Source organism: Coregonus clupeaformis, chromosome 26 (genome assembly GCF_020615455.1).
Source record: "Coregonus clupeaformis isolate EN_2021a chromosome 26, ASM2061545v1, whole genome shotgun sequence".
Taxonomy (NCBI): domain Eukaryota; kingdom Metazoa; phylum Chordata; class Actinopteri; order Salmoniformes; family Salmonidae; genus Coregonus; species Coregonus clupeaformis.
Window position 1 is genome coordinate 35223859 of NC_059217.1, and position 27947 is coordinate 35251805.

Sequence of the window (27947 nt, forward strand, 5' to 3'; positions counted from 1 at the left end):
ATACAATGACAGTCACGTGATAAGCTGCCAGACACTTTGCTTTTCCAGCGGTGTCAGCGCACATTTTAGTCCTGCACTTCCTCTTGGCATGTAGTCAAAATAAAACTTGATTATTGACATTGAACTGAATTGGTTACAGTTGTGCGATAAGGTGATGGTAATACAGATTTATATGTAATATGTGATATGAATTTGAAGACCAGCATGAATTTGATAAGAATTTATTTTAAAAACAATGTACAGGCTATAACAGAGTTAGAAACGGGAGAACAGGACAATGATTTGTTTAATGCTACACAGGCAGGATTGAAGTATAAGGTTGGAGGCTGTAAATCTACCAGTTTAATTTTGGCAAAGAAAGCACTTCTTAAAACAATTTTCTTACATGTATTGCATGATCCATTTTCACAATTGTTTTTATTGTGGATAGTTGAAACCAACAACAACAAAAAAAAAGGTTATGGTCCACAATATGATCACAGGTGCAATGATTTAAAAAGACCATAAGGGAAAACGAAAAATCCATTAACCCCCTGGGACACAGACAAACATGAATAGCAGCGGGTTATGTGGCAAGTTCTCCCCCGTTGCTTCCAAAGTGCTCTTAACAGCATCGTCTGTCAGACCCTCGGATGCCTGGCATCAGGCAGTAAGGTGCGCACGTCTGTGGCCTGGTACGTTCACACACTGAGGAGGGCTTCTCTGTGCCCCTCTCCATCAAAGAGCAAGGCTTTCAAGGAAGTGCATGGAGTACAGTGGAGAGCCTCTGCAATCTACTTAGACTTGGATCTGACAAAGAAAAAAAAGGTACAGTAACTCCCTTAAGGAATGCTTGGTCTCTCTGTCAAGAGAAGTCCACTACCAGGATTACTGGTAATTGATTTGACAAGTCAGTACTGATTGAGTATGGCAATGTCTAGTCTCAGTCTTGACCGAGTCTGACAAGAAAGGTCCACCCACAGCATTGAGTTTGACAGGGAAAAGTCTCTCCTGTGACCAGTGGAAATGGGGTCCATTTTCACCACTTGTACCCAACAGAATACGTAGCTAGTCAAATTCCCTAGATATCAGTTTTCCAGTCCATGTTCCCCACTCGGGGGGGGTCTGTGTTTCAGTAAATTGTCAGGCTCATTGAGCGGTTCATCTTCTTGCCGATGAGTCTAGAGGTTTTGGGGTTGGGCTGGACAGTGGAGCGGGTCAGGACTCTGTCCGTGGACAGAACCTTCTCCTCAGCAGCAGCTTTGGCAATCTGGGCCAACTTCAGCTCCCTGGGGAAACCAATGAACAGTTAGACCAAACCTGAATGAAACACTGCACCATGAGACAAACAGATGGTGAAACCAAAAGTCCATACCGCAAATCTCTAATCTACAAGCCCCGCCTTTTCTACATCTTCAAATGTCACTTAGCCGTCAATGAATCAATTTATGTCACACTATGGGTAGGTTGGCTCACTAGTGGTACAAGGTGCCAGCAGGGAGAAACTGGTATACCCATGTAAAAGCAAGAGCAACAACTAGCTAACCACTGCCTTTGGTGTTGACAAAAACAGACTTAGGGGAAAGTTGTGCTACATCAGATCGTTGTTTCACTTTTGGTGCCATTGCCATTCTGTACTTACTTCTGAAGCAGGGCGTTCTTGAACTTCTCTGCGTTGAGTTCCACACGGAGCTGGTCAGCACTCATTCTAGCTGCGGTCAACAGCACCGGGTGCTTGATGAGGTCGGAGGTGGACGGCCGCCTGGTGGGATCAGGGTGAATCATCAGCTGCAGGGGAGGGGGAGAAAACTGAGGTTACCACCTGAAAACTAGCAACTGTAAATCCAATTGATGTTTGAGAGCACAATTCAAATTAACAGTATATCTTGCAATATCACAGAGCTTTATCAGTTTGTCCTATAACAGGACAGTGAACACCACTGAATAGCAGTGGCATAGAAACGTATATTTTCCAACTGTCCCGTTATCTGGTTTTAATGTCCATTCTAGAATGCCCTTCTAGCCAATCAGAAACAAGTATTCAATAATGCTGTGGTATAAGCAAAGGGTCAAGAGGAAAAGGACTGCTTTTAGAAAACAGTCATAACCTTCTTAAATTTACCTACATCACAATTCAAAGGAAAAAGCTTGAAGTAACATCAAGTTCTTACCTTGAGAAGACTCAGGAATTCCTGAGATAGCACTTGTGGGATGGGTGGCAGTTTTCCCTGACGGATCTCATGCCACTTGTCCCCATTGGTGGGCAGAGGCTCCGCCCCCGAGGCACTGATCACAGTCAGGGCCAGGGCAAAGATGTCCGCCTTCGTCAAGTTACTGTAGTCCTGAGAGAAAAGGTTGACGTGATTAGGAACGTTGTAAAGAATCATTTGAATGACCTTGAATTTTCTAATAATACTTTAGCTAGGGGGAGGGGGTGTGGCAAGTTTCTACTGGAGAGAAAACAACTCACCTCTTGAAGGACTTCATTTGCCAGGAACCTGCTATCGCCTTCTTCAACTTGAGGATTGTTCACCCTCGTCACATGGCCAAGGTCCCCTATTTTGTACACCACACTGGTGGCCAGTCCATCCTTTTCATCCTCCTCTTCATCACACGCGTCTACACTGCCAACCGTCTTGCGTGAGATAAAAATATTGCCTGAAAGACAATATGCAAACTCATTTTTTGTCCTCAATGACTAAGTAAAGACAAAAACACATCAAACAAATTGCATTGAATTAGGGATGTGATTCACAAGATGTCCTGCTGTTAAATGCTTGAATAAAAGAAGTGATACAAGCAAGAGCTGTGTGCCGGTTTCTCTTCTCGCTACTGTTAACTAAACAGAAATGTAAAGAAAATTCCACTTCATTATGACAAATCCCATCTACTATTAAAATGAATGCTTTCCATCCCCACAGAGGGTACTTACTAGGCTTGATGTCCATGTGGACCAGTGAGGACGAGTGGATGTACTTGAGGCCGCGAGTGACCTGCAGTAGCAGGTCCTTCAGTTCCAGCTCCGACAGGAAGCCTAGCCGCCGGTAGTTCTCGGCCGTGACGTCCGAGAGGGTGCCGCCATTGCAGTACTCGTTCTGGATGAGCATGTGGTCATCCTCGGCCCAGGCCGAGTAGTAGCGCACCACATGGGGGTGCTGGCCCAGCACGGCGTGGGCGTACACCTCCCGGAGGGCATTCTGCCTGGGGGGGGGACAACACGGATGTGATTAGATTAGGCATTTCTTCAAGTTTGATGTTTACTGTGGTTAGGATAACTAATACTATTTATTATTCAAGCTACTATTGACTGTTATAGAGACTGGATATGACATACTATTCCCAAGTCTTGTTGGAATACATGGGTGACAGCAACAAAGGGAGGATGTGAGAACTTCAGCATATCTTAGACTGGCTTCAGCAAGAATTCCATACACAATATATACTGAACAAAAAATATAAAAATGCAACACGTGTTGCTCCCATGTTTCATGAGCTGAAATAAAAGATTCCAAAAATGTTCCATACGCACAAAAAGCTTCTCATTTTGTGCACAAAATTGTTTACATCCCTGTTAGTGAGCATTTCTCCTTTGCCAAGCTAATCCACCCACATGACAGGGGTGGCATATCAAGAAGCTGATTAAACAGCATGATCATTACACAGGTGCACCTTGTGCTGGGGACAAATGCCACTAAAATTTGTAGTTTCGTCACAACACAATGCCACATATGTCTCAAGTTTTGAGGGGGCGTGCAATTGGCATGCTGACTTGCAGGAATGTCCAACAGAGCTGTTGCCAGAGAATTGAATGTTCATTTCTCTAACAAAAGCCGCCTCCAATGTTTTAGAGAATTTGGTAGTACGTCCAACCGGCCTCACAACTGCAGACCACGTGTAACCACGCCAGCCCAGGACCTCCACATCCAGCTTCTTCACCTGCGGGATCATCTGAGGAGCGGGGGTATGCTGAGGAGTATTGTCTGTCTGTAATAAAGCCCCTTTGTGGGGAAAAACTCATTCTGATTGGCTGGGCCTGGCTCCCCAGTAGGTGGGCCTATGCCCTCCCAGGCCCACCCATTGCTGCGCCCCTGCCCAGTCATGTGAAATCCATAGATAAGGGCCTATTGAATTTATTTCAATTGACTGATTTCCTTCTAAGAATTGTAACTCTGTAAAATCTTCGGAATTGTTGCATGTTGCATTTACATTTTCGTTCAGTATATTTAGAGCGTGCTCCTGTTTCACAGACAGATAAACTCCAACTTACTCATCCACAGAGCCTGCCAGGGGCTTCTTTGAGCGCTTGATAGCGTAGATGCAGCCGTCCAGTCTTTTGACACACTTGAAGACTGCGCCATACTCCCCGCTGCCGATCTTCTCCAGCTGGTGGAACTCAGAGGCGTACCTGGACTTCATGTTGCTCTCCATCATGGTGATTCTCTGAGGATGGAGAGGTTTAATAGAAAATCATAATAATCCAAATAACATATTAGTTAGACTATGTTATTATTGCCTCACTTTACACTCCATCTAAGTGGATATGTGTAAATGAACATCCTGTTGAGCGCTTTGCTGAATAACATGCCTGCGAGTGAACCTAGTTTATCGTAATGCTATAAAGAAATCAGAATGGTTCGAAAATAACTACCTTTGGCGGAGGAATGATTTCTTCCGTTTCAGCATCACTCGCCTCCATGTTCTCACCACAGGAGCTGAATAAAACGAGACAGTTTGTTAGCACACATTCCACCCACCAGAAGGCAGCACTGAGGTCTTCACACACGGCAGAGTTCATTAGTGACCATGACTGGTCTTGGTTTCCTGCCAGACGTTTGCCTTACTGATGCTTAGTCAACGGATTTAACGATTCCAGCTAGCAATAACAATGGGTTACAATCTGTGTGTACCGACATATGGACACATCCAGGTATCAAGTGATAAGATAAAAACATAAGTGATCAATTATTGTCTGTTTAAATTAGACTAAGTTAAACTGTTTTAGATTGCCAAATAAGTTAGTATTAGACTAAAAGAAATATAGGCTTAATGAGTGACATACTCGTTCCAGTGTGCCCTCTTCCTGTTGTTCCTCTGTTGAGTGGTAGACTGGATGAGTAGGGCTTCGGGGGTGAAGGGGTTGATGTTGACCAAAGGGGTCTGGCTTCTCCTGCTGTCTGGACCAGATTTTCCTGTGGAATCCACATTCCTGAAGAGAGCAACTCTCCTACTTGAGGACACTGAGCTGGCAGTTCTGGCTTTGTTCAGCAAACTCTGCGAATGACAGAATGAACATATTCAAGACATGTTGAGACACTTAGAGCACAAACTATTATGATAAAGTGAAATACTCCCAATGACCTGAAATAACATCACAAATATAAATAACTATTTGAGTAAAGTTGAAGTGAAAATTTAAACAAATCTGCCTATCAATGCATAATACTGATGTTGACAAGGATTCCAGTGTGGATAAGTGAGGCATGTCCAGCCATGAAAAAGCCTGCCTTCGAATCAATGACTCATTTGGCAGGCTGACTGACGTTTTATATAATTGTATAGTATTACTAAAAATAGGTAATTGGGCGGTTACTATTATTCAACAAAAGCTACCATTAAAAACATTTTAAATGTAAAGTTTCGATCAGTCACTAGGTCATGCTGCCAGCATGTTGTAAAGTACTACACACATCGGAAAATGGCATACATAACTACTACTCCATAAATGTTAGTGCCATGTAACTTACTTAGCTAACTATGTTGTCAAAACAATATTAGCCAATTTTAGGTATATTATAGCTTGCAGGTATGCTGGATCAAAAGTTCAAACCTTTGGTGTGTGTGGAGTATCAAAAAGGCGAAGTTTTCTGAAGGTTTTGTGTGGAGGTGTTTCGGGGCAGTCCGGAATAGGTGAGCTCGAGCCTTCCCCATCGTCCTGAATGTATAACCGCTCCGGTGAACTGCCATACACCCGAGAGCTTTTCCGTGGTGACCGGGACCCCTTCGTGAAAATAACGCTACTGGGGGACTGAAGGTGAGACGGAGAACCGAATCCTTCTTCGTCCCACAGTTCAACATCACCGCGTTCCCCAGTCCGATTCAGAGGGCTGCTGTGTTCGAGTCGTTTATCGACACTGTCCCGTAGCTCATGCATTGGAGAGTCCAGTTCTGTAAAGCCCGATTCAGCTCCTGTACTGTTGTTGCCGTCCTCAATCGGGTCATCCTCTTCATCGCTCGGCGTAAACTGTATCTTCTGACATATTGGTCGGGCGTTTGGAGATGAACTTCCATGCCGACGAAAGAAACTGTAACTCTGCATTTTCATTTAAACCCTGGCTATCGCTTTTTCTTCAAAAAATGTTTTGTTTATAGCTAAAGTTGCAACGTTAACCAACTGTTAGCTAGCTAATCCGCGTAATTACTATACAACTACTGTAGTATTTATGTATCACCGTACGATAATGACTGTAGCTTGTAATATCAAGTCAGTCGGCTAGCCACGCAGCAAAGTTGACGCTACTCGCTAGCTAACGTAAGTATGGCAAAAAGTCAAACTTCCTCAGAAATCTCCCGTACATTCAGCGAACACTTTCTCTTGTTGACGGGTCGCAAAATGTAACATACATCTCAAGCAAGTTTATGTTCATCTGATATATTTGTTCCGTAGATGTGTCGCTAGCTATACAGTTAGCTAACCAGCTACACGCCCCTGCCGTGGTCACTCCACTGCTATAGCCACGTTAGCTTAGGTACCGGAAAATGGCTGCGCAGTACTGCAACCCCTCGTCCAGAAACCAGCGCGAATAGAAATAAACATAAAATCCGTCGGAGTACCCAAAAAATATAATTCCAAAATCTCGCAATAAAATTACTTGGTTATCTTAAAAACGTTACAAACTACAAAAGTGTATTTTCACAACAAATCATTAGCAAGCTAGCTATGTTTACAAAAATTGTTTCCACGAAACTAAAAGCGCATCCTTATCAAGCGCGTGGTGAAGGGCTTCCCGCGACCGTTGGTCAGATGACCTCCTCCTCAGCCAATTGGAACGAACGATGAGTGTTTAAAAGATGGGCGTTCCAGTAGGTGCTACGTCATTTACATTCTCTTTGATGAAACGTCAATTTGGCGCCAATGATCATCTTTCATCAAGTTCCTAGTGAATCAATCAAATTAAAAACACGTTGAGCAAGTCTTTTTTTGTGTTACTTTCAATGCCGAAGTTTTATTTATATAATATTTTACAATTAATTGTTTAAAAGTATTCTACCAGGCCATTATGAACTGATCGTAGACATACATTTACATCATTTAGCAGACGCTCTTATCCAGAGCGACTTACAGTTAGTGAGTGCATACATTTTTTTATATATATTTTTTTCATACTGGCCCCCCATGGGAAACGAACCCACAACCCTGGCGTGCAAGCGCCATGCTCTACCAACTGAGCTACATCCCTACACACACACATACAATTGGCTAATTGCATGAATAATCATACATTGGAACTGATCTACCTTTCAAGTTTTATCTGAATCATGTTTGGCACTCAAGATTAAATTTTTCAGTTTAATTTTTAGATATAGCTCTGCATCTTAATTTAATATTCTCATACACACCTTGTTTCCATAGGCTTTCAAGGCTTTCATGCCTTAATTTCATTATATCAGCAAGATCATTAAAAATATATACATCTCAACATTTAACTAATTGTGGTAGTTGGTCTATGCATGTCTCAGTAAAACGAAGGTAACACATTTACATTTTAGTCATTTAGCAGACACTCTTATCCAGAGCGTAATAGGACCAAGAGGTCCATGATGTTCTGTCTTTCTCTGTTCCCAAAACCAACTTTATGTACACAGTATATTGATCACACCATTTTTTTATTTAAAAAAATGAGTTAGCTGTACATTGCAGTTGCACAATAGGACATTATAAATCATCCTCTCCTCACCAATGGATGAAGGAGCACATTAAATCCACATAGGACTCCAGTTATCAAAAAACACACACACACACACACTCAATTCCTGTAGAATCTAGAAAATAGCGAAGATATGATTTTCCTTTTTTGCTATTAGTTCATTTAGGTGTTAATCGTCCAATCCGGTTGTCTCTCCTTGCTGTATTCGCGACGCTATTCTGATGGCTTCTTCCAATGATGGTTGATCACTGAGCTAAAAAAAAAAAAAAATACACCATAGGTTATTATAAATTAAATTGTAACTTGTATTTAGCACTAGTTTAAGCCATTAATCTCCCCACCACCCAAACCCACTACCATCTCCTCCACAGTATTATTGCTCTTTTGTATGATTAACGACCTTGACAGGGTGGTATACCTCAGAGGGATTAGAGAGTGTTTGCATTTTCATTAGCATGACAAGAGGGCAGATCAAAGCAATCAATGGGTTAACAAGCCAGAACATGTATCTGCTCACTTTGGCTATTACAGAACCCCTTCAGGTAGAATAATGGCTTGCTTTGTTTAACACCTTGTAGCACTGATGTGATATTAGTCCTTGTGAGCTTTGAGCTTCTGAATGATTAACTGTTATTGACTAACTCACTACATGATTTCAGTCTAATTTCTCACAATAAATGTTTATTATTATTATTATTATTATTATTATTATTAACACAATAGGTGTTTATATAAAAACAAAATTGTGTTGCAAGGTTTACTGTTGCAATTCATTTTGTTTACTACATATCAATGTTGACCTTTATACAATGACCAAGTGACCCAAAACAGATACTGGGTGGAGCCTGGAGGGTACGAGTGGAAAGAAACACCTCGCCATGGGACTGGCTTCCTTCTGTACATTGATAAGCTTCAGAATGTAGTAAATCATGTCAATTCTGGGCGTTTCCTGGAGTAGCAGGAAATACTACGTGTCCCAAATGGCACTCTTTTACCCCATATGTTGCACTACTTTTGACCACAGCCCTGCTAAAGGTGCACTATATAGAGAATAGGGTGCCATTTGGGACACAGCCTGGTAAGAAGCAACAAGCCACTCTGTGGATCAGCCTACGCAGTAGTGGGCCACATGGCTAGAGGCCGCTGTCCACTGGACCTGGATTGCATAGAAACCCCAGTCCACACATCATGTGACTATAGGCTTCCTTTCAGTACGACAGTTAAGTCAACACCAGAAATGGAGAGTGTCTCTTGGCACACAGCTCCTGCTAAACCCCAATCCAACCCCACCTACCCATTAATTTCACCTGACCGTTTGAACAACAAAACACTGAGGCTGGGTGGGGAGGGATTAGCCAATGGCAAATAGCTCAGGTTTAAATCAGTGCTGATTACTCTCTGTTTGGTCTGAAACTCATGTGAGTATCGTCAACGGCAGAAATATCAGATCAATGTGTTCTCATCTGGCAAAACTAAGGGGAACAGTCAAACAGAACACAGAATTTAAGATGGATACTGAATGAATAGAGCAGGCGCTGTTCCCTTTTCCACATGGAATCTCCTCTATATATAAAATGTATACCTGCAACATCGGGTAATGTGAGAACCAAAGATTTGTAGAACTAACCCAAGATAGACCACATCCTGTCATTTCTAATGGGAGCAAAATAATCATAGTGGGAGCCAAGCACAAGCTAGCGAGACCCTATTGGCTCGTTCTAGCATGTATTTGCATATTTCCATTTGGGAACACCTACTCTGAAGCCTGCGCATGTAATAACTCAATTCGCCCTTGCACATCTTCTAAACAACATAATTTTTAGAAACGTTGTCAAAGGGTAAAGTCTACAAAACTTAGTCCACTCTAACAGATTGTAGTTTTGGGAACAGAAAACTGCATTGAGATCAAATGTTTAATGGATGAGAAAATTAGCAGAATGTCAGCCAAAATCCATCTCGCTCAATCTTCTCCCACTGCCAGCCACTGGGCTTCATCTCGTAACCATATTTGGTAGTGAGTGGAAACGTCAACCGGATGCTTCAGGTTTATACATCCCGTGAAACATCTGGCTCATTGTTCCATCTGTGGTGTTACCTTCCATTTGTTGCAAACCAAGTAGCTAGGTAACATGTTCACTAAGGCTGCGTTTACACAGCCATCCTAAGAACCCAATTCTGGTTATTTTCTGACTGACACTCAGTTTTATATGTGACCTACAGTGGGGAGAACAAGTATTTGATACACTGGCAATTTTGCAGGTTTTCCTACTTACAAAGCATGTAGAGGTCTGTCATTTTTATCATAGGTACACTTCAACTGTGAGAGACGGAATCTAAAACAAAAATCCAGAAAATCACATTGTATGATTTTTAAGTAATTAATTTGCATTTTATTGCATGACAAAAGTATTTGATACATCAGAAAAGCAGAACTTAATATTTGGTACAGAAACCTTTGTTTGCAATTACAGAGATCATACGTTTCCTGTAGGTCTTGACCAGGTTTGCACACACTGCTGCAGGGATTTTGGCCCACTCCTCCATACAGAACTTCTCCAGATCCTTCAGGTTTCGGGGCTGTCACTGGGCAATACGGACTTTGAGCTCCCTCCAAAGATTTTCTATTGGGCTAGGCCACTCCAGGACCTTGAGATGCTTCTTACGGAGCCACTCCTTAGTTGCCCTGGCTGTGTGTTTCGGGTCGTTGTCATGCTGGAAGACCCAGCCACGACCCCTCTTCAATGCTCTTACTGAGGGAAGGAGGTTGTTGGCCAAGATCTCGCAATACATGGCCCCATCCATCCTCCCCTCAATACGGTGCAGTCGTCCTGTCCCCTTTGCAGAAAAGCATCCCCAAAGAATTATGTTTCCATCTCCATGCTTCACGGTTGGGATGGTGTTCTTGGGGTTGTACTCATCCTTCTTCTTCCTCCAAACACGTCGAGTGGAGTTTAGACCAAAAAGCTCTATTTTTGTCTCATCAGACCACATGACCTTCTCCCATTCCTCCTCTGGATCATCCAGATGGTCATTGGCAAACTTCAGACGGGCCTGGACATGCGCTGGCTTGAGCAGGGGGACCTTGCGTGCGCTGCAGGATTTTAATCCATGATGGCGTAGTGTGTTACTAATGGTTTTCTTTGAGACTGTGGTCCCAGCTCTCTTCAGGTCATTGACCAGGTCCTGCCGTGTAGTTCTGGGCTGATCCCTCACCTTCCTCATGATCATTGATGCCCCATGAGGTGAGATCTTGCATGGAGCCCCAGACCGAGGGTGATTGACCGTCATCTTGAACTTCTTCCATTTTCTAATAATTGCACCAACAGTTGTTGCCTTCTCACCAAGCTGCTTGCCTATTGTCCTGTAGCCCATCCCAGCCTTGTGCAGGTCTACAATTTTATCCCTGATGTCCTTACACAGCTCTCTGGTCTTGGCCATTGTGGAGAGGTTGGAGTCTGTTTGATTGAGTGTGTGGACAGGTGTCTTTTATACAGGTAACGAGTTCAAACAGGTGCAGTTAATACAGGTAATGAGTGGAGAACAGGAGGGCTTCTTAAAGAAAAACAAACAGGTCTGTGAGAGCCGGAATTCTTACTGGTTGGTAGGTGATCAAATAATTATGTCATGCAATAAAATGCAAATTAATTATTTAAAAATCATACAATGTGATTTTCTGGATTTTTGTTTTAGATTCCATCTCTCGCAGTTGAAGTGTACCTATGATAAAAATTACAGACCTCTACATGCTTTGTAAGTAGGAAAACCTGCAAAATCGCCAGTGTATCAAATACTTGTTCTCCCCACTGTATATCCGATTTGCGTATTCACACTGATGTAGCCTCTGAAACGGAACAAAGATGCAATGCTAATTTCCTGTCACTGCTCCTTTAAATTTTGTGGTGGTTGTCATGTAACAGCAGGTCATGTGAAAGAAATATATATCTCAGAGCGTCCAGACTGAGGTCACATATGAAGCATCAGGATTGAGATTCACATACGAATGTACGTACACAGGCAGCCCAATTCTGATCTTTTTCCACGAATTGGTCTTTTGACCAATCAGATCAGCTCTTTTGCCAATAATTGGCCAAAAGATCAGAATTGGGCTTCCTGTGTAAACACAGCCTAAAGATCAGATTCCATGTGGTTTTTGCAGTTTACACATTGTGGAAAAGATCAGATAGACCTAGGTATCAGATATGCCAATACACCTGAATTGGGGTAACTAGCCTAACTAACATCCATAGGCTGCTCATTATGGCATACCTGCACAGCGATGTGAGTGCCATTGGAAGTAGCCAATAGGGTGACCGGGTGAGGGCTTGAAGACACCACCTGGTGCTCCTGTTCCTGGATAAAATCCACCTCCTCCACTGTCTGGAAAGTGGTCATATCTGGGGTCATAATTTGCACCTGCAGAGGACAGAAATAAAGTTTGAAATAGAGAATACAGAGTATAAAATATACAATGAAAAAAACAAGGACACAAAGACTTTGCTCCGAAGTGGGATTGATTAGGCCTGGAAACGATTTATCCCTTAGGTCAAAATAAATCATGTATTTAGTGTGTTTAGTGTATTTATTATTGTAAATATTGTAGACTACATGTAATTATGCTGTAGTATGTTTCGTGTTGTTGGTCGCTGTCATGTTTTGAAAATATAAAATACAATGTTTGAATGAAATAGAAAGAACTCCCACATGGGAATATGTATTGGGAGTGTGTGGAATCTTTTATTTTTGGTGAAGGTATACTTGGATCACCAACATCTAGCCAAGAAAAATTGTAGGTACATATATTTCTGTATTTTTCTAGTACATAGAATGGACATTGGCAGAAGTGCAGATGGGCAGTACCCCGGAATATTAAAAAAATAACACACACCCAACCCTAAGTAAAAAAAAAAAAAAAACATAGATAGATACCTGTCCCTCTGTGCCATCCGCTGTCACCATGGTGACAGAATGATGCCCTTGTGACATCAGCTCGTGGGCTGGGATGGTGATGGTGGTGCCTTCTTGTGTTACCATGGTAATTGTGCCGCCCATCGCTTGCAAATCCGCCTCGGAGATACTGACCTGAAGTATAACAACATCAGCTTGTTTTCTAACTACTCCGACCGTCACAACATTTAGATGTAAGAATGGTCAAGGTGTTTCTTCATTTCCATTTTAAAAGAGCTCTTGATTAAAATTTCCTGTTACGCACCCATCAATGCATTATTTAAGTTGCAAGATCATTCTTACCATAGAAAAGACATGAAAAGCAGAGAATAATATAAAATCAGAAATACTGATGTGTGACATGGATGCTTACCTGCTGCGTTGTTCCGTCCTGTGTGACTAGGGACACTTGATGCTGTTGCCCTAGGACCTCTGGAGTCCCCACAGACACAGAGTCCTCCACCTCCACTACAGATGTGTAGGTGACCTCAGGATCATCAATGGCATCTAAATCAAACAGGGAAAACAGGGTCAAGCTTAGAAAACCACAGAATAAGTCCCATGTGGCTCAGTTGGTAAAGAATGGCACTTGCAACGCCAGGGTTGTGGGTTCGATTCCTGTAAGTCGCTCTGGATAAGAGCGTCTGCTAAATGACTAAACTATAAACTGTAATAAAACAATAAATAATTAGGGTCAGGTTTAGGATGTTGATGACAAGTCGTCTGGGATTGAATGAGGGCCAATGACAGTCATCTCCGTATCCAAGCTCTCAAGGTGAATCTGCATCACTGCAATTTGTCAGTTTTCTACATAATCTAGCTTTTCTGTCTACTATACATCACAGCTGAGTACAGAATTACCTTCCCTCTTGTTTATGTGCAGAGGCGTACCCACACACACACACACACAGGCGTACACACACACACACACACACAGGCGTCCACACACACACACACACACAGGCGTCCACACACACACACACACACACACAGGCGTCACACACACACACACACACACACACAGGCGTACCCACACACACACACACACAGGCGTCCACACACACACACACACACAGGCGTCACACACACACACACACAGGCGTCCACACACACACACACAGGCGTACACACACACACACACACACAGGCGTACACACACACACACACACACACACACAGGCGTACACACACACACAGAGACCTGTGGGTTGCTCAAAGTAGGCCTGCTGCTCCTCTTCGATGGGCTCTGTGTCGTTGTGTGCCGTGCGTTTGTGCATGGCCAGGGTGGAGATCTGCTTGTAGGTCTTCCCACAGTAGTTACAGTTGTAGGGCTTGCAGGGTGTGTGGACCACATGGTGCTTGTACAGGCTGGAATACTCCGTGAAGCGCTTATCACACCCAGGCACACTGCACACGTACGGTTTCTCTCCTGAACACACAGACAGGTACAACACATTGTTATCATTGGGCAAAATAACTAAATCAAGGTATATTGTGATTGCTTCAAGAAACATGAAATTTCAGTCCAAAAAGCCTTCATCAGATAGTTCCTTGCTATATGGCCATGTAAATAACATGTAAAGAAGAAGCCTAATATTTTGGTACATGCCTGTGTGAATCCTCATGTGGTTCTTGTAGTTGGTGGCGCTGGCGAAGGATCGCCCGCAGCTGGGCTCAGCGCAGTAGTATGGCCGCTCTCCGGTGTGCGTGCGGATGTGAACCTTGCGGATGTTGGAGGTGGTGAACGACCGTCCACAGCCCTCAACAGGACATTTGAATGGCTTCTCTCCTGAAAACAAGACAAGGCAGGACAAATTAGAGTAAGACCACGTCTCAGAATGTACATTAGATATCTATCAATCAACATATTATATAACCTGGGCCTAAACCCCCCAACACAAGGCAGAGGAGATAGTGCCAAGGAAATACTCAATAGGTGGAAGAATAAGTGGAACTCACCCTCTTCCTTATCCCAGTGCATTTCTACCAGGAGTGTATTGTACCAGTGCATTTCTATCAGGAGTGTATTGTACCAGTGCATTTCTACCAGGAGTGTATTGTACCAGTGCATTTCTACCAGGAGTGTATTGTACCAGTACATTTCTACCAGGAGTGTATTGTACCAGTGCATTTCTACCAGGAATGTATTGTACCAGTGCATTTTTTTTTACCAGGAGTGTATTGTACCAGTGCATTTTTTTAAAACCAGGAATGTATTGTACCAGTGCATTTTTTTTAAACCAGGAATGTATTGTACCAGTGCATTTTTTTAAAACCAGGAATGTATTGTACCAGTGCATTTTTTACCAGGAGTGTATTGTACCAGTGCATTTTTTACCAGGAGTGTATTGTACCAGTGCATTTTTTACCAGGAGTGTATTGTACCAGTGCATTTCTAACCAGGAGTGTATTGTACCAGTGCATTTCTAACCAGGAGTGTATTGTACCAGTGCATTTCTAACCAGGAGTGTATTGTACCAGTGCATTTCTACCAGGAGTGTATTGTACCAGTGCATTTCTACCAGTGCATTTTTTACCAGGAGTGTATTGTACCAGTGCATTTTTTTACCAGGAGTGTATTGTACCAGTGCATTTTTTTACCAGGAGTGTATTGTACCAGTGCATTTTTACCAGGAGCGTATTGTACCAGTGCATTTTTTAACCAGAAGTGTATTGTACCAGTCCATTTTTTAAAACCAGGAGTGTATTGTACCTGTGTGTGTCCGTGTGTGCTTCTGTAGGTCACCGGATGTTTTGAAAGACTTGTGGCAGTTGATCTCCTGGCAGCGGTAAGGCTTTTCCCCGGTGTGTGTACGCGAGTGACTCTTCAGCCCATACCCTGAAAAGGACAAAACAAGGTACCAAACAAATTTAGTCTAGAGCCAATTTAAACATAAAGAAGAAATCAGCAAGGTTGTATGACCCATGAGAAGAGTTAAAGCCCTCACAGTAGGTTGCTACCTGTAGCAAACTTCTTCCCACAGCCAATGTGGTCACAGATATATGGCTTATCTCCAGTGTGGCATCTCTCGTGTACCTGTGGGAAACACAAACAAAGCAATATTGCAGCAACAGTAAAAACAAACTACACACACACACGATACACTAGCTTTTATTAGAAGTAAGAAGAACAAAGTATAAAACTGTCATTAGACAAAATATTTGACAGAGAGAGGAGAATGGTATTGAGACAAACACACACAGACACAGACAGGGCCTTGCCTTTAGATGGTGAGCAGTGGTGAAGAGTTTTCCACAGCCCTCGTGGTCACAGTGGAACGACTTCTCCCCTACGTGTGAAACCCTTCCTGTCCTGCCCTCTTGACCCTGGAGGACAATCTGAAGAGGAGAGGAAACATTAGGTCCTCATGACAAACCAGGGTCTTGTTCATTAGCCACCAAACGGAAGAGACCGGACTAAAACACAGAGGATCTACCTGGACTTGTCGAGTAACATACGTACATTTTTGTTTTCCATTGCAACATGTTTTCAAAGGTTCTCTGTTGCGTGCTCTAATGCAGTGTTTCCCAACCCTCTCCTCGGGTGCCCCCAGACGTTTCACATTTTAGTTTTAACCCTAAACTGGTACACCTGATTCAATGAGTAAAAGGCTTGATAATTAGTTGACTAACTGAATCAGGTGTGCCAGTTTTGGGTTAAAACAAAAATATGAGGGCCTCCCGAGTGGCTCAGCGGTCTAAGGCGTCACTACAAACCCGGGTTCGATCCCAGGCTGTGTCACAGCCGGCCGTGACCGGGAGACCCATGAGGCGGCGCACAATTGGCCCAGCGTCGTCCGGGTTAGGGGAGGGTTTGGCCGGACGGGATTTCCTTGTCCCATCGCACTCTAGCGACTCCTTGTGGCAGGCCGGGCTCCTGCAAGCTGACCTCGGTCGCCAGCTGGACAGTGTTACCTCCGACACATTGGTGCGGCTGGCTTCCGGGTTAAGCGAACAGTGTGTCAAGAAGCAGTGCGGCTTGGCAGGGTCGTGTTTCGGAGGACGCACGGCCCTCGACCTTCGCCTCTGCCGAGTCCGTATGGAAGTTGCAGCTATGGGACAAGACTGTAACTACCAATTGGAAATCACGAAATTGGGGAGAAAATGGGGTAAAAGTACATTTTAAAAGAATAATAGTGAGAGAAAAAAAAGACATGTCTAGGGGGCGAGTGTTAGGAAACCCTGCTCGAAATAACATTATCCAGCAGAGTGACAGTACCTGCATGTGGATGCCATTATCAGTCTCCTCTCGTCCGAACAGCCCACTCTCTATATTCTCCACCTGGAGAACAATCAAATAAAATGCATCATCATATAGTGCTTCTGAATGAGACACTACACAGCAATACTGCAGTCCATACCATATAGCCCTCAAACTCAACTCAGGACCTCAAAGCCAGTTCCACTGCATATTTTCATTGTTCCCCTCTAATAAGGGACTGGCTTAGACCTGGGACACCAGGTGTGTGCAATAAATTATCAGGTAGAACAGAAAACCAGCAGGCTCTGGACCTCGTAGGGTAAGAGTTGGGTACCCCTGCCCTATTGTAACATGGAACATTCTCCACTCCAATCCAGTTTTAAAATGTACAGAAATAAGGGTAGGAACCGAATACTTTGGTCAACCCAGTCTTTTCATGACCATGTTGCAGAGCAAATCAGTGGTGACATGTTTAGTATCCATGTCTATATGAATAAATCTATCCTTTCTCTATGGCTCTGGGTTTAGATATCGCACTACCTTGGTGGTGTACTGCTCCAGCACACTGATGGTCTCGGGGTCTATGCCCCCGTCTGTCTGCAGGTCTGAGATGGTGCCGTCAGCCTGAATGGCCAGGATGTTGTTGGACTGGGGCATGTGCACCGTGTGCTGGATGTACGCCGTGCTGCCGTCCTCCAACTGCACCGCCTGCAAGCTACTCTGCTCGTATGTCTCTGAGGAGGTATCAGGAGAAAGGTCAAAAGTGACCAATGTGATGACCAATGTATATCTGACCCCTAGTGACTACTCCCATAGGTATTCTTGTACATCTGAGATTATATTTGAGGCAAAAAATATCACATGGCCTCTAACAAAGGGAAAGGTGGCACTTTTATCCTATTGCTAATGATAAACAATTATACATTTTATCCTATTGCTAATGATAAATAACTATACCTAAGAAAGAAACAGCAGCAGAATCTGGGCTACATCCTTGATGAAGAACGTTTACCTTTGGGTGCATGAATGTAGGCTGTTGTTCCATCTTCTAGCTGGACAGCCTGTCCGTCTTCAAGTTGTAAACTGTCTCCTCCTACAACATAAACATGCAATACACATGGTAGTCTCTAGAAATGCATTATATACAAATGTCTGTCACCGAAAGAACTAAAAAAACACAGATTTTATTCAGGTTACGCCTGAGAAGCACAGATCAAAATCAAATGTTTGTTTGTCACATGCTTTGTAAACAACATGTGTAGACTAACAGTGAAATGGTTACTTATGGGCCCATCCCAACAATGCAGGTAACAGTACATGTAAGCGTCTAGTTCATATCCTTTACCTGATTTTGGAATGGACATATGCTGGACGTATGCAGCAGACCCATCCTCCAGTTGGATAACCTGTCCGTCCATTAGCTGTCCATCTGAAAAGGAAACTACTCCTCTCAATTAGACTGAACTCTAATCAGAGCTGTCACTGAGGCACGACATACCTGCTAAGCACAGATCTAGGATCAGCTTACTCCCTTATCTTTACCATAACATAGAGGATCAGTCCTTCCATTTTTACATAGAGAAAACATGGGAGGCAGACGTGGACATTTTTGCTTTTCTCTCAGCTCACTGGTAATGACACGAGAGAGTGATGCATGCTTACCTTTGGGGTCATGCTGAATGTATGCTGTGGAGCCATCGGCAAGGGTTACTGCCTGTAGACTCACTGTGTCCATAGTCTCCATATGATCGCCGTCTATATAGGATCATAACAGTCAGTATCAAGGTACTCAACTAAGAGCTGGCGAGACACAATAATAATCAAGGTGGTGCACTTCTTTTTAGGCAGTATGTTACTGTATTAGGTCCCACGTTGTGTTCTAAAACCATCTATGTAGATATAGTGTAATGACAGGGTTGATACACATAGTTACATAGTAGTTATACTGTGGAAATATGAAAACTATTTGCTTAACCCAGTCTTGGGATATAAAGTCCCAAGCTTGCTTGTAGTATTTTACTCTGAACTGTAATACATACATCTAATTCTATTCTCTGACCACTTCCCATTAGTGATTGGTTTGACCCTTTGACCTCTCCTGTGTTGGGTTAGGACCCAGAGGGAGCTCACCTGCCACGGTCACTGCCTCTGCCAGACAGAGGGTCACCTGCTGGCCGTCTGCATCCTGGAACTCTGCCATCCCCTGGGAGTCACGGTTTATCTGGGCCAAGAGCATGTCTCAACCTCCTCAAACACACACACACACACACACCAACGCACACACACACCAACGCACGCACAGGAAAAAAAACATGATTCAGGATGTTGTCTCTGCTTCTGAATCTTAATTTAGAGAACTGAATCTGAGAAGTTGAATACATGTAACTTTGGTCAACTTGAAATTATAGTTTGTAAACTTGATACAGACAAAAAATGTAATTATCTACCATGTTGAAACTGAATATATAAATATTGAATTTGAATATTCAATTACATTGACACTTAATTTTAAAACAATGCAATGCTCAATTCAGTTTCAAATCATGAAATACAAGTTCAATTTAAGAATTCAATGATTTAATTTGTGCATAAAAAAATCTAAAATATTGAATGAATTACAATATTTCTGTTAGCACAAAAATTGCTCCATAGCAAAGTCCCTGACTGCACTGTCGTTGACACAGTATTTTGCAGTAAAACCAGAGTGTAATTTCAATTACCACAAGCAAATGTGTGTGGTTCGGTGTGGCCCCCACTGAGAAGCCCTACCTCGTCATTTACCTTCAACAAACCCAATCTACATTATTTGCTGATGAGGCCATGATATGCAACAACATGGTGAACAGATAACTTCTAGTGAATCTTTGTTTTCATTTCAACAATTTACAGTGGGGAAAAAAAGTATTTAGTCAGCCACCAATTGTGCAAGTTCTCCCACTTAAAAAGATGAGAGAGGCCTGTAATATTCATCATAGGTACACGTCAACTATGACAGACAAAATGAGATTTTTTTTCTCCAGAAAATCACATTGTAGGATTTTTATGAATTTATTTGCAAATTATGGTGGAAAATAAGTATTTGGTCAATAACAAAAGTTTCTCAATACTTTGTTATATACCCTTTGTTGGCAATGACACAGGTCAAGCGTTTTCTGTAAGTCTTCACAAGGTTTTCACACACTGTTGCTGGTATTTTGGCCCATTCCTCCATGCAGATCTCCTCTAGAGCAGTGATGTTTTGGGGCTGTCGCTGGGCAACACGGACTTTCAACTCCCTCCAAAGATTTTCAATGGGGTTGAGATCTGGAGACTGGCTAGGCCACTCCAGGACCTTGAAATGCTTCTTACGAAGCCACTCCTTCGTTGCCCGGGCGGTGTGTTTGGGACCATTGTCATGCTGAAAGACCCAGCCACGTTTCATCTTCAATGCCCTTGCTGATGGAAGGAGGTTTTCACTCAAAATCTCACGATACATGGCCCAATTCATTCTTTCCTTTACACGGATCAGTCGTCCTGGTCCCTTTGCAGAAAAACAGCCCCAAAGCATGATGTTTCCACCCCCATGCTTCACAGTAGGTATGGTGTTCTTTGGATGCAACTCAGCATTCTTTGTCCTCCAAACACGACGAGTTGAGTTTTTACCAAAACGTTCTATTTTGGTTTCATCTGACCATATGACATTCTCCCAATCCTCTTATGGATCATCCAAATGCACTCTAGCAAACTTCAGACGGGTCTGGACATGTACTGGCTTAAGCAGGGGGACACGTCTGGCACTGCAGGATTTGAGTCCCTGGCGGCGTAGTGTGTTACTGATGGTAGGCTTTGTTACTTTGGTCCCAGCTCTCTGCAGGTCATTCACTAGGTCCCCCCGTGTGGTTCTGGGATTTTTGCTCACCGTTCTTGTGATCATTTTGACCCCACAGGGTGAGATCTTGCGTGGAGCCCCAGATCGAGGGAGATTATCAGTGGTCTTGTATGTCTTCCATTTCCTAATAATTGCTCCCACAGTTGATTTCTTCAAACCAAGCTGCTTACCTATTGCAGATTCAGTCTTCCCAGCCTGGTGCAGGTCTACAATTTTGTTTCTGGTGTCCTTTGACAGCTCTTTGGTCTTGGCCATAATGGAGTTTGGAGTGTGACTGTTTGAGGTTGTGGAGAGGTGTCTTTTATACTGATAACAAGTTCAAACAGGTGCCATTAATACAGGTAACGAGTGGAGGACAGAGGAGCCTCTTAAAGAAGAACTTACAGGTCTGTGAGAGCCAGAAATCTTGCTTGTTTGTAGGTGACCAAATACTTATTTTCCACCATAATTTGCAAATAAATTCATTAAAAATCCTACAATGTGATTTTCTGGAAAAAAATGTCTCAATTTGTCTGTCATAGTTGACGTGTACCTATGATGAAAATTACAGGCCTCTCTCATCTTTTTAAGTGGGAGAACTTGCACAATTGGTAGCTGACTAAATACTTTTTTCCCCCACTGTATACTGAACAAAAATATTAATGCAACATTCAACAATTTCATTGACTTTACTGAGTTCATATGAGGAAATCAGTCAATTGAAATAAATGCATTAGGCCCTAATCTATGGATTTCACATGACTGGGAATACAGCTAGGCATCTGTTGGTCACAGATGGGCCTCACAATGGGCCTTAGGATCTCGGCACGGTATTTTTGTACATTCAAATTGCCATAGATAAAATGCAATTGTGTTCATTGTCCGTAGATTATGCCTGCCCATACCATAACCCCACCGCCACCATGGCGCACTCAGTTCACAACGTTGACATCAGCAGTCTGCGGTTGAGAGGCCGGTTGGACGTACTGCCAAATTCTCTAAAATGACGGAGGCGGCTTATTGTAGAGAAATGAACATTATTTTATTTTATTTATTAGGATCCCCATTAGCCGACACCAATGGCGACAGCTAGTCTTACTGGGGTCCGACACAACGAAAAAGACATTACAGACAAAATACTTTACAATTTACATACATTTAAAAACAATATTTAGTGTGTGCGCATCTATCAGTTACACATACAGTTGAAGTAGGAAGTTTACATACACCTTAGCCAAATACATTTAAACTCAGTTTTTCACAATTCCTGACATTTAATCCTAGTAAAAATTCCCTGTCTTAGGTCAGTCAGGATCACCACTTTATTTTAAGAATGTGAAATGTCAGAATAATATTAGAGAGAATGATTTCTTTCAGCTTTTATTTATTTCATCACATTCCCAGTGGGTCAGGAGTTTACATACACTCAATTAGTATTTGCTAGCATTGCCTTTAAATTGTTTAACTTGGGTCAACATTTTGGGTAGCCTTCCACAAGCTTCCCACAATAAGTTGGGTGAATTTTGGCCCATTCCTCCTGACAGAACTGGTGTAACTGAGTCCAATACCTTGACTTTGTTGTCCTTAAGCCATTTTGCCACAACTGTGGAAGTATGCTTGGGGTCATTGTCCATTTGAAAGACCCATTTGCGACCAAGCTTTAACTTCCTGACTGATGTCTTGATATGTTGCTTCAATATGTCCATATAATTTTCCTTCCTCATGATGCCATCTATTTTGTGAAGTGCACCAGCAACCCCACAGCATGATGCTGCCACCGCTGTGCTTCACGGTTGGGATGGTGTTCTTCGGCTTGCAAGCAACCCCCTTTTTCCTCCAAACATAACGATGGTCATTATGGCAAAATAGTTATATTTTTGTTTCATCAGATCAGAGGACATTTCTCCAAATAGTACGATCTTTGTCCCCATGTGCAGTTGCAAACCGTAGTCTGGCATTTTTATGGCGGTTTTGGATCAGTGGCTTCTTCCTTGCTGAGCGGCCTTTCAGGTTATGTCGATATAGGACTTGTTTTACTGTGGATATAGATACTTTTGTACCGGTTTCCTCCAGCATCTTCACAAGGTCCTTTGCTGTTGTTTTGCGATTGATTTGCACTTTTCGCACCAAAGTACGTTCATCTCTAGGAGACAGAACGCATCTCCTTCCTGAGTGGTATGACGGCTGCGTGGTCCCATGGTGTTTATACTTGTGTACTATTGTTTGTACAGATGAACGTGGTACCTTCAGGCGTTTGGAAATTGCTCCCAAGGACAAACCACACTTGTGGAGGTCTACCATTTTTTTTCCTGAGGTCTTGGCTGATTTCTTTTGATTTTCCCATGATGTCAAGCAAAGAGGCACATAGTTTGAAGGTAGGCCTTGAAATACATCCACAGGTACACCTCCAATTGACACAAATTATGTCAATTAGCCTATCAGAAGCTTCTAAAGCCATAATTTTCTGGAATTTTCCAAGCTGTTTAAAGGCACAGTCAACTTAGTGTATGTAAACTTCTGACCCACTGGAATTGTGATACAGTGAATTATAAGTGAAATAATCTGTCTGTTAACAATTGTTGGAAAAATTACTTGTGTCATGCACAAAGTAGATGTCCTAACCGACTTGCCCAAATTATAGTGTTAACAAGAAAATTGTGGAGTGGTTGAAAAACGAGTTTTAATGACTCCAACCTAAGTGTATGTCAACTTCCGACTTCAACTGTACATGTCAGTACATACACACAACAAGTAGGTCACATGGGAGAGAGGCGTTGAAACCAGGTTTGCTGTTCACTTGCGCTATTTAAGATGGGAGTTCCATGCACTCATGGCTCTGTATAATACTGTAAGTTTCCTTGAATTTGTTCTGGACCTGGGGACTGTGAAAAGACCCCTGGTGGCATGTCTGGTGGGGTAAGTGTGTGTCGGTGCTGTGTGTAAGTTGACTATGCAAACAATTTGGAATTTCCAACACATTACTGTTTCTTATAAAACAAGAAGTGACACAGTCAGTCTTTCCTCAACTCTTAGCCAAGAGAGACTGGCATACATAGTATTAATATGAGCCTTTTGATTACAATGAAGAGCAAGACGTGCTGCTCAGTTCTGGGCCAGCTGCAGCTTAACCAGGTCTTTCTTTGCAGCACTTGACCATATGACTGGACAATAATCAAGATAAGATAAAGCTAGAGCCTGCAGGACTTGCTTTTTGGAGTGTGGTGTCAAAAAAGTAGAGCATCTCTTTATTACGGACAGACCACTCCCCATCTTTACAACCATTGAATCTATATGTTTTGACCATGACAGTTTACAATCGAAGGTAACACCAAGTAATTTAGTCTCCTCAACGTGTTCAACAGCCACACCATTCATTACCAGATTCAGCTTAGGGAAAGACTTGTACCAAATACAATGCTCTTAGTAGAGATGTTCAGGACCAGTTTATTATTAGCGCCAACATTCAATTATCCGGCAACAGCTCTGGTGGACATTCCTGCAGACATCTGTGGCATTGTGTTGTGACAAAACTGCACATTATAGAGTGGCCTTTTGTTCCCAGCTTCTTGATATGCCACACCTGTCAGGTGGATGGATTATCTTGGCAAAGGAGAAATGCTCACTAACAGGGAAGTAAACTAATTTGTGCACAGAATTTGAGAAAAATAAGCTTTTTGTGCGTATGGAAAACTTCTGGGATCTTTTATTTCAGCTCATGAAACATGGAACCAACACTTTACATGTTGCGTTTATATTTTTGTTCAGAGAACTATCTGTGATGTGCTAGATGCCTTGCTTAAGATTGATGTAAAAAAAATCCAATGGGGCTGATATGCTTGATCCAATTTTGCTGCAGCTCTCTGCCCCCCTGATTTCTGAATCATTAACCCATATTTTTCACCTGACGATTATATCTGGTACTATCCCCAAGGTTTGGAAGGTGGCCCATGTACTCCCCCTTCACAAAGGTGGTGACCCTTGTGACCTAAATAATTATAGCCCTGTTTCTAAACTTTCTTGCTCAGCTAAAATATTCAAATCCTTGATTAAATCTCAGCTAAGATCTTTCTTATCTTTGAGATGTATTCTAAATGTACATCAGTCTGGTTTTAGACCAGGTCATAGCACTATCTCTGCTGCATTCCTAGTTATAAATGATGTGGTTAACTGTATGGATAAAAGGCAACATTGTGCTGCCCTCTTCATTGACCTGTCAAAAGGCTTTCAATACTGTTGATCACTCACTGCAAATTCAGAGGCATTCCTAAATTGGCCTAGACCAGGCTGCATGTAAATGGTTAAAAAATTACTTGACAGACCTCATTGTGTATCTAGCGATGGTGTTAAATCAGGTTTCCTGGATATTACGAAAGGTGTCCCGCTGGTGTCGATTATGGGTCCTGTACTTTTTACTGTTTAAATTAACAATATCAATTTGCACTTGTATGCCGACGATACTGTTGTGTATGCTATTGCCCCCACGGTTGACCAGGCTCTATCTGAACTACAGTCTGCCTTCATTGTATCACAGAAAAACTTTGACCTGAAATTAGTACTGGATGCAGGTATAACTAAGTATATGTTGTTCTCTAGAGCGCATAAAAATAACTATGACGATTTAAGCTTATGTACTTTGGATGGTGTCCATACTGATCGTGTCCCTGCTTAGAAATATCTGGGCATCTGGATAGATGAAAAGCTGTCTTTTAAAAAGAATATTGATGAGTTAGTTAAGAAGCTGAGAATAAAAATGGGCTTCTTCTATAGAAATATGTCCTGCCTCTCGCTAAACAGTAGAAAGCAGATTATTCAGTCAACGTTCCTATCGGTCCTAGACTATGAATGAGTTTGTTTTTTATGACAGTGGTTTTCTTTCTTTCTGCTTGCATTGTGTTGTGTGTCTTTTCTGCTATTCAGGGCTCATCTCTAAACGAGACCTTGGTCTCAGTATGACTCCCTGATTAAATAAAAGGTTAAATAAAATAAAAAGATATCCAGTGTGAAAAGCTGTAGCGACAGCCATTGACACTGCATATACTGTAGGCACAAAACGTGACGATGCCACGCACATTTACGTAAAAAAATTCCAACCAGTCCCTTTACAAGTCAGAATGTTGCATACACTTCATTTGAACATACTCTGCCAATTATCCATGTGTTATGATACTGATGATTTCTCGCCACAGATGGATTGTTACATTTCGCCACAGATGGAAACTTACGTTTCTACCATTGTAGTTAGATGGAGTAGGCCTACCGCTCTATCTAGTGGTCTTATCAGGGACAACAGTGGTTGACAACTGTAGCATGGTTGCTAAGCCTAACCCGCTATGTTAATTCACGTAACCTACTGCATTAGTTCTCCTAACCTGCCATGTTAATTATTTTAACCATTTATGTAAACAAACCATCTCTGACAATAAATCATCAGTATCACCACACCAGTTTTCTAAAGAGTCAGGTAAACAATCCTTTCCTGTGGATGGGTCTCAAAGACCAACCACACATACAACCTGTAACTGAGTAAGTTCAAATGTCATTTTATTCAGCCTTCTTCTGTCTTATAAAGAAAACGTAGACGATTTTGCATTGCTATGTTTCAGACTGTATATTAAGTATTGGTATTAAAGTTTGATTTACTAGGCAACATACACTAACTTTATTTGGTCAGATGACTTGCAAGCTAGAGACAGACGCGTTGTTACAAAGGTTGCAACTTTGGGGTGGCAGGTAGCTTAGTGGTTAAGAGCGTTGTGCCAGTAACCGAAAGGTCGCTGGTTCTAATCCCCGAGCCGACTAGGTGAAAAATATGTCGATGTGCCCTTGAGCAAGGCACTTAACCCTAATTGCTCCTGTAAATCGCTCTGGATAAGAGCGTCTGCTAAATGACTCAAATGTAAAGGTAAACTTCTAAACTGGCATGCGCCAGAGGATAGCTAGGACAGTGGTTCCCAACCAGGGGTACTAGGACCACTGGGGGTGTTTGGCCTATCCACAGCGGGTACTTAAGACGACATGAGTCCATAGGCCTACTGGTAAAATGCACATAAGGTACTTGAGGGGTATTACGGGCAGAGAAAAATTCAGTTGGTGGTTCAGTAACCGAAAAAGGTTGGGAACCACTGAGCTAGAAGACTGCACACGAATTGTAACGATTAGCGGGGCCTAGCAGGCTCTCCCTCTCGTTAGCGATGCATAAAGCTAATCTGTGTTAACACAAACCGCAATTTCTCAAGTGATAGCCTAGCCTACATTTGTTGAACTGGAGAGTTTCACAATAAGTTACATTTACTAATGTTACACAACCAGCAGTGTAGCCTAACAACAATTCGTCGTTCAAAGCAACACTAGTGGCATACACACGTAGCTGATAATGCACTTAGGCAACACCAACAAGAAGACAATCCATTAGCTAGGTAATTAATGTTAAGAATGATTGTTCTTTGACATTCAATTTTATTGTATAGCAGGTTTCTCCCGTCCCTCGTTTACAGTCCCTGTTGTAGTTCTTCTCAGAAATGGCTGTGGGAATAATGCACACTGGGTAAAAAACCAATTTATATACTAACCTCCGAAATTTTCCAACAATCCCTCCGTTCGACCACCATGCATCAGTGCAGGAAATGTTATGAGCGCATTTTCACCCGGGAACATGTATGAAGAAAAGCAGTCGCAACAAAGATCAACCCCAACTGAATTACCACCATTCTATTGGTTCCCTACAATTTCACGCTAAACGGTGGTCTTCCGATTGGCCACATACCAGCTAAAAGTTCACAAACGCAGGTAATATTTTCACTATACACGTTCATGGGCCCCTAGCAGGCGCCATTATGTGTATTGTTTGTGGCGTTTGACTAGATCATTTATTTTTTAACGTTACAAAACGGTGGACGCTTTACATTTTACGTAACATGTAACTAGATAGTTCTGAGCGCTTCTAATTTATGTCTTATGTCATACAGGTGAAATCAAATTTGTCTGTAAATGTTCCATGTAAACAACATTTACTGGGAGATGACGGGCATCCATGTTGAAAACAAGGTTGTGT

General features: G+C 42.4%; 2 protein-coding genes across 4 annotated transcripts; both read right to left on the bottom strand.

Moving 5' to 3' along the window:
- Nucleotides 1–205: 205 nt before the first annotated feature.
- LOC121540724 (wee1-like protein kinase 1-A) lies at nt 206–6979 on the bottom strand. Its single transcript, XM_041849774.2, has 9 exons — nt 5807–6979; nt 5039–5250; nt 4628–4691; nt 4247–4419; nt 2912–3180; nt 2450–2637; nt 2151–2321; nt 1622–1767; nt 206–1268 (listed from the first exon to the last, which is right to left on the bottom strand). Exons 1-9 carry the CDS (start codon nt 6299–6301, stop codon nt 1112–1114), a joined length of 1875 nt encoding a protein of 624 aa, XP_041705708.1. The 5' UTR covers nt 6302–6979; the 3' UTR covers nt 206–1111.
- An 865-nt stretch (nt 6980–7844) lies between these two features.
- znf143b (zinc finger protein 143b) lies at nt 7845–27562 on the bottom strand. Of its 3 annotated transcripts, none has more exons than XM_041849772.2 (16): nt 27466–27562; nt 19180–19293; nt 18712–18804; nt 18395–18490; nt 18062–18142; nt 17590–17783; nt 17068–17130; nt 16071–16187; nt 15810–15885; nt 15562–15687; nt 14458–14637; nt 14050–14277; nt 13222–13355; nt 12831–12983; nt 12171–12317; nt 7845–8157 (listed from the first exon to the last, which is right to left on the bottom strand). In XM_041849772.2, exons 2-16 carry the CDS (start codon nt 19283–19285, stop codon nt 8074–8076), a joined length of 1878 nt encoding a protein of 625 aa, XP_041705706.1. In that variant the 5' UTR covers nt 19286–19293; nt 27466–27562; the 3' UTR covers nt 7845–8073. The 3 variants fall into 3 exon arrangements, with proteins under 3 accessions (XP_041705706.1, XP_041705705.1, XP_041705707.1); XM_041849771.1 differs by having other exon boundaries at nt 19180–19337; nt 27466–27545; XM_041849773.1 differs by having other exon boundaries at nt 19180–19296; nt 27466–27544.
- Between the last annotated feature and the right edge of the window lie 385 nt (nt 27563–27947).

What these genes read in the sequence shown, in the direction of transcription:
- LOC121540724 (XM_041849774.2), bottom strand. Translation starts at nt 6,301, where the DNA reads ATGAAAATGCAGAGTTACAGTTTCTTTCGTCGGCATGGAAGTTCATCT. An exon ending in AAATCATTCCTCCGCCAAAG is followed by an intron (nt 4,420 to 4,627) that starts GTAGTTATTTTC and finishes CTCCATCCTCAG; the next exon opens with AGAATCACCATGATGGAGAG. An exon ending in CTGGCAGGCTCTGTGGATGA is followed by an intron (nt 3,181 to 4,246) that starts GTAAGTTGGAGT and finishes TCCCCCCCCCAG; the next exon opens with GCAGAATGCCCTCCGGGAGG.
- znf143b (XM_041849772.2), bottom strand. Translation starts at nt 19,285, where the DNA reads ATGCTCTTGGCCCAGATAAACCGTGACTCCCAGGGGATGGCAGAGTTC. An exon ending in CATTCAGCATGACCCCAAAG is followed by an intron (nt 18,491 to 18,711) that starts GTAAGCATGCAT and finishes TGAGAGGAGTAG; the next exon opens with TTTCCTTTTCAGATGGACAG. An exon ending in CGGATGGCACAGAGGGACAG is followed by an intron (nt 12,318 to 12,830) that starts GTATCTATCTAT and finishes TGTCCTCTGCAG; the next exon opens with GTGCAAATTATGACCCCAGA.